This window comes from Loxodonta africana, chromosome 16, assembly GCF_030014295.1.
Source record: "Loxodonta africana isolate mLoxAfr1 chromosome 16, mLoxAfr1.hap2, whole genome shotgun sequence".
In the NCBI taxonomy this organism is placed as follows: domain Eukaryota; kingdom Metazoa; phylum Chordata; class Mammalia; order Proboscidea; family Elephantidae; genus Loxodonta; species Loxodonta africana.
Window position 1 is genome coordinate 47,318,208 of NC_087357.1, and position 15,449 is coordinate 47,333,656.

General features: G+C 36.4%; 1 protein-coding gene across 3 annotated transcripts in view; it reads right to left on the reverse strand.

Annotated features, from left to right (window-relative positions):
- PTEN (phosphatase and tensin homolog) overlaps nt 1–15,449 on the reverse strand; it is a 105,425-nt gene that overhangs the window by 50,862 nt on the left and 39,114 nt on the right. For all 3 annotated transcript variants that reach the window (XM_064269603.1, XM_064269604.1, XM_064269605.1), the window contains one exon: nt 6–50. In XM_064269603.1, coding sequence (XP_064125673.1) covers nt 6–50 — 45 coding nt within the window. The remainder of the gene's footprint in view (nt 1–5; nt 51–15,449) is intronic.

A 15,449-nucleotide genomic window follows, 5' to 3' on the forward strand; every position in this document is an offset into this window, starting at 1 on the left:
CTTACAGATTGTATATCTTGTAATGGTTTTTATGCTTTGAATCCAAAAACCTTAAAACAAAACAAACAAAAAGCCACCATTAACAAAAATAAGCTAACATTTGAAATTTACATTAATACTATTGAGAGAAACAAAAGACAGATTCTTTTTTTCCTAATCTCAGGTATCACTTAAATAAATCCAAATAAATATTCTCCATGGGTTTAAACTAATGATCACATTATTCTTCAATAATAATTATATTACACAACTTATACAATCTGCAATAAAGAGCTTTTCATAGAATGAATATTTTCATAATCTTCTGTCTTTAGCCTAACATAATGAGACTGAGTATTCAGAAATAATGTCTTCAAAAGGCAGCATTAGAATTTAGCTCAAGTTCACCTAGCTCATATGTGTTGACCAGAAACAGTCTTGTGTGATCACATGCTCTTAAAACCCACCCTGAAAATTCAGCCATCATTTTCTTTCAAACTGAAAACTTTGATATTTGAAAGATACAAGTAATAACTATTAACTATGTACAAAGCTTACAAAGCATTTTCATATATACATTCTCATTTGACCTTCACAAACATCTGAGAGGTAAAACTTATTTACATTTTACAGATGAAAGAAAGTGGGTTACAAAGAGATTAAGGGACTTGCCCAAGGTCATATAGCTAATATAACAAAGAAGTGAAATCAAAGATCTATCCTTCAAAACAATTAGCTAAGAAACTACACAACAACACTTTACTATTTACTACATGCCAGGCATGATTCTAAGTACATAATATTTAATCCTCCACCCTATGAGTATGTTGTGTTGTTGTTAGATGTCACATGGCAGTGATTTCAACTCACAGTGACCCCATGTGACAGAGTGAAACTGCTCCATAGGGTTTTCTAGGCTTTTAACTGGCATCACTAGCAGCTAGAAAACAATAGAGCAAAACACTCTGATTTTGAGGGAAAACTATTCCCACCCTAGAATTCCGTACCAAACTAGACTGTAAATTACTTGTGAGTCTATAATAAAGGCAGTCAAACAAGCAAAGTTTCAAATAAATTTGCTTCCCATATACTCTCTCTCAGGAAACTAGTATAACATGTGGTCCACCAATAATAAGGGTAGAAAACCATGGAAGAAGGTGACAGGTTTTAGGAACTGAAGAATCCAACTCAAGAGAGAGAGAAAGAGAATTCCGAGGATGGTGGTGAACGGGGATCTCAAACCGATAGCCATACATCAAGCCTAGGGAGCAACTAACCCAGATTAGGGCAGATCAGAAGGATCCTACAGAAGATAAAATTGACATAAAACCTAGTGTGCTCAAATATGATTTACACAACTATGGGGAATTTTGAGGATGAATAAGTCTTAAGAATATAGAAAACTGTTGCTGCTGTTGTTAGGTGCTGTCAAGTCAGTTCCAACTAACAGTGACCCTATGTGCAACAAAACGGAACACTGCCCAGTCCTGTGCCACCAGTCTCAGTTTGTCATACTGCAGTGGCTTGCCTGTTGTTGTGACGCTGGAAGCTATGTCACCTGTATTTCAAACACCAGCAGGGTCACCCATGGTGGAGAAGTTTCAGCAGAGCTTCAAGACTAAAACAGACTAGGAAGAAGGACTTGGCAATCTACTTCTAAAAAAAATAGCCAGCGAAAACCTTACACACAGCAGCAAAACACAGAAAACTAACCAAGTGGAAAAAAAAAAGATAATTTTAATTTCAGGGAAAACAAAACATACAGGAAAAAGAGTCAGTGTATCACTTAACTGTGAATGGCATTTACCTAATCATAATCATATAAACACTCAATACTGAAACAACCAAAATTGTAACTACTAAGAAAAGGAAGGATGGGGAAGAAGTCTGCAAATAAGTGTGTGATAACAGGTAAAGAACAAGGGAGTACACAAACTTGGATGTGAAAAATTATGTTACATAGTAATATAAGCAGTACCTGTGACTTCTGTCACTAATACAAATTACATACTTTCAGGTCACATTACAGTTGTTGCCTGGGGTAGTGGTGGTTCAGTAGTAGAATTCTTGCCTTCCATGCAAGAGACCTGAGTTCAATTCCAGCCAATGCACCTCATACACTGCCACCACCTGTCAGTGGAGGCTCGCATGTTGCTATGATGCTGAACAGGTTTCAACACAGCTTCCAGATTAAGACAAACTAGAAAGAAAGGACTGGTGATCTACCTTCAAAAACCAGCCAGAGCCCCGGGATCACAACAATCCAATCTTGTTATACATGGGGTCACTGTAAGTTAGGGGTTGACTCAACAGCAGCTAACAATAATATAGTTGTTGCAGATATTGGAATACTGTTTACACTCATCAACACTTAAAAATTAAGGTAGTCAATAGACTTGTCACTAGATTTTGTTGTTTAATGTTAATAATATATCAGAAATTTGGGGTTTTGATGTTTTCATAATTGTTCTTATATTAAATTAATTGGTGTATTTATAATCTTATAAATTTTATTTTATGCATTTAAAAACTCTAAAAAGGTGTTCATAAGCTTCACCAGGCTGCCAAAAAAGTACATGGCACAAAAAATACTAAGAACCTTTGCCAAGAGGCATAGGAAAATAACTACTTCTTTTGTTGTTGTTAATAAACTCTGTGCAACTATTTGACTCTAATATCTGTATGTGTACTTTTTTGTTTTTTAAATAATTCTTTGTTTTAACCGATGAATTCAATGGCAACTAACAACATCACAAAGTCACAAATCTGACCTCAGTGAGAAATGATAGGTAAATGCTGGTAATGTGTTATCTATTTAAATCCCTCCTAAGAGGATCCAGCCATAAACAGTCCATTCTTTAATTTCATCTAGACACTTCTTATGTTAAAGTAACATAAGCAAAATATTAGCTAAAATCAACCACTTGCCAACAAGCTGATTCCAATTCGTGGTGACCCCATTGTGTCAGAGTAGAATCATGCTCCGTAGGGTTTTCAAAGGATGATTTTTTGGAAGAAGATAACTAGGCCTTTCTTCCAAGGTACCACTGGGTGGACTTGAACTTTCAACCAGCTAGGTGTCTCTAAAGTGTACGTTCAAAGCCTCAGCTTTTTATTCTCTTTTAAATTTCAAGTATTGTTTATTATGGGCACAACTGCCAATCTCTTATTTTTGTGCATTCCAGTAAGGAAGTACTAAGGGCTTATTAAATAGCCTCATCTCACTACCTATAACATGCTTCTTAAGTGCATTTTTTAAAAAATCATTTCAGTTCTAGGAAAGAAAATTATCTATTGGCGTAACCTTTCATAAAATTAAATGCCCCACAAAATAATATTGAATGAACCAGTAAAACAGAACAAACTAGGGATGCCAAATAGGTGTCAAACTGGCAGTGGCTTACTGGGGGGCAATACTAAGTTTATTTAAGTAACACCTAGGTTGGAGCCAGGGAAAGAGTATCATGACTGATTAACAATACCTGCTACTACTGAGGGAGGAGAATAATATAAAACGTACCGTTCTGCCATTTCTAGAGAAAACTAATACGCATTTGTTCATAAAATTCAATAAAAAGTAAAATTTTGAACACTGTAAATTATTATAATAGCAATGTTGGAATTAGATTAAGGTTCTGTTTCGAACAGACCTTTAACTTTTTTCCAAAAATCCTTTTTACATTTGTGTTCATTATAAAGGGCAATCTCTTAATTTTCTGAGAGCATTAGTCCACTTTTGAGCATGATAGACTTACGTTCTTGCTATAAACAATTATGAAACTAGGCAAAACATGCCAACTGTTTTTAGGGTCTAAACAAAAGACAGCACAAGCTTATGATTTTTAAGAAAAGAGAAACATGAAGCGATCTCCATGATTGCCCTCAGCCTAGAGGATTTTTTTCTGACAAAGCAGAGGAAAATGGAAGGAACTCAAGTGGAGCAAGGACTTTGCTGAGGTAAACAAGCAGAGACTAATGTTCTGGACTGCTGAGGCAGCTGGGGTTTGTGGAGCAAAGTACCAGAAAGGGCGAGATGCAAGGAAGGAGGACGGACCTCAGAAGTCTGCATGGGGATTCACCTCACAGCATTGCCCAAGGCCTGAACTGCACAGGATCTGAAAGTATAATGGATATGACACCAGAGGTCAGGCAGTACTGGGAGAAGTTGGAGTTCTGACCCAGGCACAGGAGTGGGACCTCATGGAGCAACTCAGGCGTTCAGCTGAGACTCCAGAAAGGCCAGGCATTAAGAGTAGGGACCATGCCCTAGAATAAAAGACAAACTGAAATAAGCCTGCCTTAACAAAGAAAACCAGGCCTGGAAAGACCAGAAGGTCCATCATTAATTTAACTGCCTGCCAAAATGAAACTCAATATCCGTAAAGAGAACCCAGGCTCCTTACAACATATCAATCATAACAGTCAACATACAATTAAACTCACTAAAATGCAAAGCAGAAAAACATGACCTATAACCAAGGAAAAAAAGCAGTCAACAGACTACAAAATAATTCAGACAAATTAGCAGAAAAGGACTTTAAAGCAGAATTATAAATATGCTCAAGGATGTAAAAAGGATTATAATGACTAAAATGATGGAGAATCTCAGCAAAAATATAGGAACTATCAAAAATGGGAATTCTAGGTGCCAAAACAATGATATCTGAAGGAAAATCTACTGGAAGCTCTTAACAGCAGATTGGAGATTACAGAAGAAAGCTGTGGCAGATTATATTTTTAAAAATGGCTGTATCTCCTACGGAAACCCTGGTGGCGTAGTGGTTAAGTGCTACAGCTGCTAACCAAAAGGTCGGCAGTTCAAATCCACCAGGCACTCTTTGGAAACTCTATGGGGCAGTTCTACTCTGTCCTATAGCGCCACCATGAGTCAGAATCGACTCGACGGCAACAGGTACGGAATGGGTACGGAATCTCCTATCCCATGTGCTCTTCTTCCAACATAACTTTGACACTTCTCCCACCAAATGTGAAATCTATGGCCCTTCCACTTTGAACCTGGGCAATTTTTGTGACTGCCTCAACCAAAGAAGTACAGCAGAAGCAATATTGTGATTTCTAAGCCAACATCATAAAAATGCCATGTACTTTCATCTCAAACTCTTGGGATGCTCACTTTTGAAACCCAGTTGCCATGCATGCTCTGAAGAAGCCAAAGTAGCCTATGTTGAGAGACCTCTTGGAAAGGGGGCTCCAGCCAACAGCTCAACTCAATAGCTATTGGTCCCTGACGAATGCCAGTATCTACCAGACATATGAGTGAAAAAAACCTTCAGATGATTCAGCCGCCAACTGTCAACTTATCCTAGCCACTAAGTCTTCCCAGCTGAGGCCCCAGTTCATGAAGCAGAAACAAGTCATCTCCCCTATGCCCTGTCTAAATTCCTGACCCACTGAATCTATGAGTACAATGAAATGACTGTTCTATGCCATATTTATGTTTAAGGTTGTTTTTTGTTAGGCAGAAACAGTAACTGGAACATAAACGTTATGAACTTGGTAACAGACAAGTAGAAGTTACTTAATCTGCAGAATAGAGAAGAAATAAAATTGGAAAAAAATGAACAGCTCTTCAGTGACCAGTGGAACAGTACAAAGCAGTTTATCATATACGTACTGGAGTTCCAGAAGGAAAGGCAAAAGAGGACAGGAAAGAAAACATCTTTTTAAGAAATCACAGCCGAAATTTCCGAAATATGGTGTCAAATATCAACTTAGTTACTAGAAGCTCAGTGAACACCAAGCAAAATAAACATAAAAAGCCCACTAGGCATATCATAACCAAGGGGAAAAAAGGCAGTCAAAGGAAAAAAAAAAGAGAGATTGTATATAGGAAAACACCAATATCACAAACGGTTGCCTTCTCATCAGATTAAACGGAATAACACTTTAAAGCACTGGGGCGGGGGTCAACCTAAAATTCTATCTTCAACAAAAAAACCTTTCAAAAAGGATCAACGAAAGCTGAGAGAATGTGTCACCAGCAGACTTGCCCTGAGGCCGAAGAGAGCTAATATGAAATGAAAAACCCTGGATCTACAGAAAGAAATGAAGACCATCAAAAATGTTGCATACAGGGATAAACATCTTTTTTTCTTGTTTTCACTTCTCGGAAAGAAAATTGACTGCTTAAAGGAAAAAAAAATAATATTGTATTCTGGGGTTTATTACATACGTAGATATAAAATAGATTACAAAAAGCACACAAAAGAAATTAAGGGAAATGGAATTTTACTGTTTTAAAGTTCTCACATTTTAACTCTCATGATAAAAAACTCTATGAAGACTATGATAAGCTAGGAATGCATTTTTGTTATCCACAGAGCAAACTCTAAAAATAAATAAAACAGAGACAGTTAAAAACCAATAGAGGAATTAGAATACTTAAAATAGCTAATTAACCCCAATGAAAACAGGAAAAAGGAATGAGTGACAGATGGAGAAAGAGAGATAGAGAACAAGAATGAGAACAAATGAGTAGACAACTAAACACAATAGAAAGATGGTAAACTGAAACAAAACTATATTATTATACTAAGCGTAAATGGACTAAACACTCCAATTAAGAAAGTCAATGACTATAAAACAGCTTCAAAATAGGCCTTCTTCCTAATATTTTGTGATGAAATAAAGTTATATATGTTATATAAGCTTATGTAAAGCTATATAAGTTAGAATCACTCTAAAGGCAAATCAACATGGTATACAATGTTCAACTCTGAAGTAGCGACAATAGCAAAATTCAATCTAGCTGCTCTATACACTAAAACCATCTACTGGACTCATTCCAACTCACTCTCTAAACAAGTACACTTATCTTGAAGCGATGCTTTTGTGGGGGGCGGGGTGTGGAAGGGTGAAAAAGAGAGGTAACAAAAGGGAGGAAGGTTGGTTGCAAGATGAACTTTATACTAACTCTTGAAGGCCTCAGAAATTTAATTATTACTTTGGTAAAGTTACTGTGGTGGTCCAGGGTTTGATTCTCTACCTTTCCAGGTCTGACCTGATCTTGCTGTCACACAGAGTCGTGAAATGTCTCAGGTACAAATTCAAGTTGATGTATAAATACAATCCACCATCATGACAATATATTAAATTATTTGAGAAACTGAACTATCACAAAAACTGAAATATTCACATTTACATCACCAGTTCACTATCTCACCACATACATACCTTCTAAGAAGCGAAATCACAATGCTGATGGATAAATATGAATTTAAACAAGAGGAGTTAATTAAATGAAGCAATTTTTCTACTGACTAAGACATTCTGGTATTTCCATCTCCACAAGAGGAATGCTCTTGCCAAAAATAATTGAAGTTCATTGTCTAAGGCTTCTTTTCCCTTGGACTATGTTTTTCCATGTTTCAACACCTAACCAACCCTCCTTTCCACTGAAAGCCTTTATGTAGACAAACTAAATACTCCACTAGATTAAATTCAAGTCTTACTGTAAGGCTTGGTAGTCACACTGTTTCTCTGAGGTGAACTGATATATCTCTGCTTGCCACCAGTATGCACTGATTCTAAAGTTTATTACAGGGTTATCGCATTTTTAAGTCCTGGAGAAATTGATAAAATTCATTTAACAAATACTCATTAAGCAAGTTTTTTTTTTTTATGTGACAAGCTGGAAACCCTGGTGGCGTAGTGGTTAAGTGCTACGGTTGCTAACCAGAGGGTCAGCAGTTCGAATCCACCAGGCGCTCCTTGGAAACTCTATGGGGCAGTTCTACTCTGTCCTATAGGGTCGCTATGAGTTGGAATTGACTTGATGGCACTGGGTTTGGTTTTTGGTATGTGACAAGCAATGTTGTAGATACAGTGGTAACAAAACTCTGAGTACTGACAATTATAATGAATACTCCTGGCAGCTTCAGAGAAACCCAGTGACAAACTCTTTTTTAGTATCACATTCAGAAAACAACCTAAGGACATTGGACAGCTCCTACTATTCCTAAAATAGGTGAAAAACAAAAATCAACATCTGAGAAAAGCAAAATAATTACTTGTTTGCAACAATTTTCTGTAACTAATTCACAGCTTGGTAACCAGATTTATCTTCCCTGCTGTGGTCAAGTTAATTCAACATTTCCTCTTAGAACACTATGATAGCTATACATGCTCCTGCTGCTGCTACTAATACAAGGAATTGGGTCTTTCTTTCTTTTTTTTTTTTTTAATATATAAACCATTTCTACCTTAATCCCATTAACACAGGCAAGCAGCAAGCACTATAATGCTTGACTGTTATCTCCTAGTCATCTTCAAGTTGTCATATATCGAATACAAGGAAAGCAAATATCTCGTTGAAAACGTATTTTTTTTACCTTTTGCCTGTAGAGTACTGCTTTTCCCTACATTATTTCTACTTAAGCAAAAATAACAGCTTTATATAATAATCCTGTTCAAAGATGGTGAGCAACAATACTCAAGAAAACTTACTCTCTCTCTAAAGGGGTATAAAACTGGAGGGAAAAGAAAGAAACAGCTGAAGAAGTGACTTATATAATTCTCTGAAATTTTCAGAAGACTTATCAAAAACAATATGAATAAGAAACTGACAAGTATTTTTCCATGGAAGTTATACTATTTTGTGCTCTCACCAACATACAAGAGTTTCAGTTGATCCACATCCTACAAACCTTTATCAGTCCTTTAAGTTTTAGCCATTCCAGGAGATACAAAATAGCATCTCACTATGTTTTAATCTATATTTCCCTATGACTGGTTTTGAACATCTTTTCATGTGTTAAATGATCACTTTTATATCTTCTTTGCTGCTAATCTTGGGCCCTTTTCTTTACTGGATTAGTCTCTCATTATGGAGCTGTAAGAACTTTTATATATTGTGGAATCAAGTCCTTTGTCAGATAAATGTATTGAAAATATTTTCTCCCCAACAGTGGTTGCCTATTCATTTTCTTAATGGTGACTTTCAAAAAGATGAAGCTTTTAACGTGGATTAAGTCCAATTTTGTCAGTTTTTTCTCATATAATTTTTTTAATGTCCTAAAAAATATTTGCCTATCCCAAAAGGTCACAAAGATTATGTTTTTATCTAGAAGTCTTATAATTTTACATTTAATTTTCCCATAATCCATTTCAAGTTAATTTTTGTGTGTGGTGTGAGGTATGGGTCAAGGTTCATTTCTTTCCATACTGACATCCAGTTGTTCCATTATCATTTGTTAAAAGGTCCACCATGTCTCTAGTCAATTACCTTGGCATATTTGTCCAAAAAAAAAAAAAAAGTACATGTAAATCTTTTTTGGAAACTCTATTCTGTACTATTCATCTACATTACATAGCTCAGCAATTCTACTCATAGCTATTTAACCAAGAGAAATATATGTCCAGAAAAGTCTTATATATGAATGCCCACAGCAGCTTTATGCATAATAGTCCCAAACTGAAAACAACCCAAACACCCATCAACAGGTGAATGGATAAACAAACTATCATATCCACACAATGGGATACTAAAACCAACAACAACAACAAAAAAAACCAAATCCGTTGCCATACAGTCAATTCCGACTCATAGCACCCCTACAGAGTAGAGTAGAACTGCCCCATAGGGTTTCCAAGAAGTGGCTGGTGGATTTGAATTACTGATACAAGCAACAATAGGGATGAATTTCAAAAATATTACGCTAAGAGAAAGAAGTCAGATGCAAAAGAGTACATACTGTATGATTTTATACATTAAATTCTAGTACAGACAAAACTTATCTACAATGATAGAAAGCAAATCAAAGATTGCCTGGGATCAGGGTTGGGGATGAATTACAAAAGGACATGAGGAAACTTTTTACGGTAATGGAAACAGTCTAAACCTTGATTGTGGTACTGTTTATATGGGTGTACATATGTCAAAATCATCAAACTATACACTTAAAATGGGATGTTTTATTGTGTATAAATTATACGTCAATAAACTTGATTTTAAAAATATGAATAGCCTCTGATTATGAGTATCAATTTGTAAAATACAACCCCCCCTCAAAAAAAATCTCAAATTTATTTTGATTAATACCACAAGATAGTAATAAAAGGATTATAGCATCTTCAGGAATTATAACTTTTTGAACAAACAGCAGAAAAGCACTGACTGTCTAATAAAACTTTCCACAATGATAAAAACGTATCTGTGCTGCTACTGAGCACTTGAAATGTAGCCAGTGCAACAGAATAAATTCATTTAAATCTAATGGTACTAATTTAAATTCAAATAGGCACATGTAGCTAGTGGCTACCATACTGGATAGCACAAGTCTAAAAGATAGGTTTCTATGAAAAATTCACTGGAACACAATACGCATGCCTCCCAGTCAGATAGTAGAAATAAATATTCTTGAACTAGAGTATAGAAATGGAACAGAGGAAAGATACAGCAATACTTGGGGACTTTACAAGTCTCAAAATAGCTACAAAAAATGTATTTTCAACTACATGCAGTTTTCTAAAAATTCCTGATATACTTGATTAATTTTATTAGTAGATTAATAAAATAAAGTATGGATCTATACCTCTGGACATATTTCTAACCAAAAAATGAGGAACATATTTGAGTAGAAATGCCAGGAAACGGGGAGAAAGTGCTCATATAATTTTAGAGTTCACGTCAGACAAGGAAGGAAATACTGGCATAGTTAGATATGATAAAGATCAGTAAAACGAATTTCAAAAGCTTCATTTAAATAACAGGCTATGAATTCATAACACAAAATCTAAAAAGAAAGACTACAGAGAGGCTTTTAAAAGCTAAAATGCTATATAAACAAATTACAAATGATTCTAGTTAAAAAAACACAAAGGAGGAAAAATAGAATTTATCTTACAAGACCAACCAACTCAGATGCAGAGAATTAACCCACATAATTCAGACTTAAAAGATACATATATAACAGTCAGAAAAGAGGGAAATAATTACAGGTGACTAAAAGAGCAGCAAATATAAAGGAACATAATAATGGTAAAGGAAGAAAAAGGAGGGGAGACTGGGAGAGGGGGAATACTTAGACCAGAAAGACCAATAGATAAGCAGAATTCCACAAGTCAGGCAGCTGTATCATGCTAGAGGCAAAGAGGAAAAAAAACACAGGAACCCCTTTAATTTCCTTTTCACTTCCATCTTCTCTGTCCAAGAGAATGTTCCATCTGACCCAGTAAGTCAAGAGCAGTGAGTGCATGACATCTCTCTGGATGAACAGCACTTTCTATTTGCTAATTTATCTTAAAAAGAATACCTTTTAACAAATTGTTTATCAACAGAACAATCTTTGATATTCTGTGATCATATATATTAGTAAAATATACAGTGAGCAATCAATAATTCAGAACAGAGGATAGCCCACTAAGTACTTTACTCCCTCTGACACAGCTTCATTTTAATTTAGTAGTAATAAAACTCAAATAGCAAGAGAGGCAGATATTTAAAAACTGTCTGAATAAAGAGTCTAATTAGTTGTCTTATTTTTCAAGTTCATAAAAATCGTTATAAGAAAAAACAACCTAAAAGTAAGCAGAAGGTCAGTACACATACACCACGCAGAAAAAATACATAAGGCAAATCAACATCAAAAAGTTGCTTAATGAAATTAAAGAAATGCCATCAAATCACATAATACCACTTTTTTTTTTTTTTTGCAAAAAGTTGAAGTTTGATGATAATCAATTTGCCAAGGTTATGAGGGAGGAAAAAAATCACTCTCACATACACTGGTGAGAATATAAATAAAATGGTACCTTTTTTGAGGGTAAAAGTATAAACCATGTACCATTTGAACCAGCATCTCTAGTGCTCTGAGTGAAGAATTTACCTTTAGGATATACTTGCAATATCAAAAAACAAAAACAAAACCCGTTTCCATCAAGTTGATTTGGACTCATAGCGACCCTACAGGACAGAGAAGAACTGCCCCAGAGGGTTTCCAAGGAGCGGCAGGTGGATTTGAAATGCCAGCCTTTTGGTTAGTAGCCTTAGCACTTAACCACTACGCCAGAACACCAACATATGTGTATAAGGAGCCCTGGTGGCACAATGGTTAAGAGTTCGGCTGCTAACCAAAAGGTCAGCAGTTTGAATCCACCAGCCAGTCCTTGGAAACCCTATGGGGCAGTTCTACTCTGTCCTATAGGGTCCCTATGAGTTGGAATCAACTCGACAGCAACGGATTTGATTTGTTTTCATTTTCTACATGTATGAAGATGTTTATTAATTAGATCACTGTTTTCAATACCAAAAAAAAACTGGACACAACCTAAATGCCCCTTATAAAAAAAAACAGGGGACTGCTTATTACGATACGATCATAAAAATGAAAAGGACAGCCAATACAAAAATCAGGTATATCTCCATATGACAATATGGAAGATCCCTAAGACATATTAAAGGATAAAAACCAAGGTACAGAAAAGCATGTATGTTCCCTTTTTTTTCCAGTACATATAAGCAAAAAGCATTTTTTTTTGTAAATTATGAAACTTTCTATTGCAGACATCTTTGGAAAGAGGGCCTGAGGATGAGGGATTACACAATAGAATGAATTTGTAAAGGACATCTGTCAACCTTCAAAGTTCCTAGGTAGCACAAACGGTTTGCACTCAACTATTAGCCTGAAGGTTGGTTGTTCAATCCTACGCAGCGGTGCTGGAGAAGACAGGTCTGGTGACCTGCCTCCATAAAGATTACAGCCAAGTAAGCTCCACAGAGAAGTTCTACCCTGTAACATCTGAGGCCACAAGTCAGCACTGACTTGACTTAATAGGTTTATTTGTCATCTTCCAATTTGCGATGGCTTTTGAGAGGTGAGATGCAGATAATCCTTTTTTCATCTTTGTCTCATCACTCACGCAGGCCTGAGACCAACTAGGTCCAGGTTCTCCAGATGCTAAATGCTAGAGAGATAAGGGCTAAGTACAGAGATGGCCAGAGGAGCTGAAAGCTCCTGAGCACAGTGGTGAGATCCAGCAGCAGTGCCTGGGACAGCAAGTGTCCAAGCAGCAAAGTCCAAAGCAGACTGCTCTTATAGTTTCTTGGACATGCCTTGCCTCCCTTACCTCCTGCACATCTTCCAAGCCTAGTCCTCTGGTTACGAGCCTAGTAACTTTTCAGTAAGTTCCTTTCTGACTAAATTCATTAGAGTTCTTTTTGTTGTTATTGTCACAACCAAGAACCCTGATTTCTATAGCCTTTGAAAAATTTTTATTCCTTTCATTTACAGTAATTTCCTATAGTCCTCTCTGGGGAGGGAGTTTGTGAAATCAGACATTTTTTGTGCTTTCTTTAATATTTGAACTTTACATTTCTTATATAGCACTGTGGGCAACAGTGAGGCTAGTACAATAAACAACCTATTTAAACTACTGCAGTATTCTTTTAAGTTGGGGGGGGTAAATTCTCTCAAAGAACGTGAATACTACTTAAGGAAATATTCACCATGGCTGCCCCTCCCACTTCCTCCTCTAGCCTCCCAAAGATTTCATGCCCACACTTGGCTCCTTGCCTTTTAAGTCTGATACAATGGAGAGGTAGGAAAAAAGGCAAGAGAACAGCATTTACAAGGGGAAATGGGAAAACCTGCTACAGAAATACTTGGAAAGTAGAGACTAAAAAATTAGATAGACAAAACCAGAGAGGTAATATCCCCAACTGGGACAATCTAAACTACACATCCTTCTACTACAACTACACCTTACTTCAAATAATGTCCTTTTAAAGAAATCTGAATTCATTAAAGACTCACAGATTTAAGCATAAACACTGTATTTATATCTGTATTTAACAAATACTTTTCTTAAGGAATTTCTATGAAATAGTTCCAAATAAGCAACCATAAAAACAAAACCATAGTGCATTTTAAAAGTGTTTTTGTCAAAATAATATACAATATATACACATATATTTCAAATGATATAAAAAGTTTATAATAAAAAATTAGTCATCTCTGGCCCAATTCATCCTCAAACCCTTATACCTTCTTCTCCCCAGAGGCAACCACTCTTAATTACTCTGATTCTTTTTCCTGGTATTTACACTATTTCTAAGGAATATACTTAACACTGTTCCTGGTAGCTTTATCAGTTACCTACATATTTCCTGCCATGATAGGTGAGGCTTACAAAATTACTACTACCCCCAGACATATGTTTCACTTCTCTTATTCCCCTAACATAAACCCAAAAAAACCAAACTCACTGCCCTTGAGTCGATTCTGACTCAGCCACCCTACAGGACAAAGAAGAGCTGCCCCATAAGGCTTCCAAGTCTGTAAATCTTTACAGAGCAGACTGCCACATCCTTCTCCAATGGAGCAACTGGTGGGTTTGAACTGCTAGCCTGTCAGTTAGCAGTCAAGCACTTTAACCACTGCAGCACCAGGGCTCCCCCGACATAAAAACCAAACCCATAGCCATTGAGTTGATTCTGACTCATAGCAACCCTAAAAGACAGAGGAGAACTGCCCATCGGGTCTCCAAGGAGCTGCAGACCTTTTGGTTAGCAGCCAAGCTCTTAACTACTGCGTAATCTGGGTTCAACCAATCAACAAATTATTAATAATTGCTTCATTCTTTTAATTTGGCTACTTCTATAAAAATCTACTGTATTTTTTCCAAAAATACTTCCATATCCATCTATCAGTTCATTTTCTTTTTTATTTTCCCCTGAAGCCCTCAATCCTTCTCTGAGCAGAACTGGTTTGTCTTTACCCTGTGGCACAATTTTCATCCTAGTACTTTCCTTTGGTGCTTCAGAGCTGGATCCTCTATTTACTGAAGGCTTTTTCTTTTCTTTCTTGGTTTTCCACCGGCACATTTCTAGTACTCTACTAAGCAATGCTGCAGGGGATACATTTTTTTAGTCCTTGAGTGTTCCTTCAAAAAAATTTTTTTCCTACCCTTACACTTGATTGATGATTTGCTGGATACAAAATTTTAGGTTGAACGTAGAACTTTTCAGGTGGTGTTACATCATCTCCTACCTTTAATCTTACTACTAAAAAGTTAGATGCCATTCATATTCCTAATCTTTCATAAACGATCTTTTGAAAATGAAAGTTTTTGAGATATATTCTCTCTGTATCTGATATTCTGAGGAAAATGTTATAATGTGCTTACATGGGTCTTTATATGTCATTGCCCTTTGCCCTTTATAACCAAAATAAAAACCAACCCCATTGCCATCGAGTCAATTCCGACTTATAGTGACCCTAACCGACAGAATGGAACGGACAGGGCACCTGGCGGATTCGAACTGCCAACCTTTTGGTTAGCAGCCGTAGCTCTTAACCATTAGGCCACCAGGGTTTCCTGGCATTATACAGGTCCTTTCGATCTGGAGACTCAGATCGCAAAGAAATTTTCTGGTATCGTTTTCTTGATGACTTACTCTCCCTTGTTTTCCCTTTATGGATCCTACTGGCTAGAGACTAGAATGTTGTTGT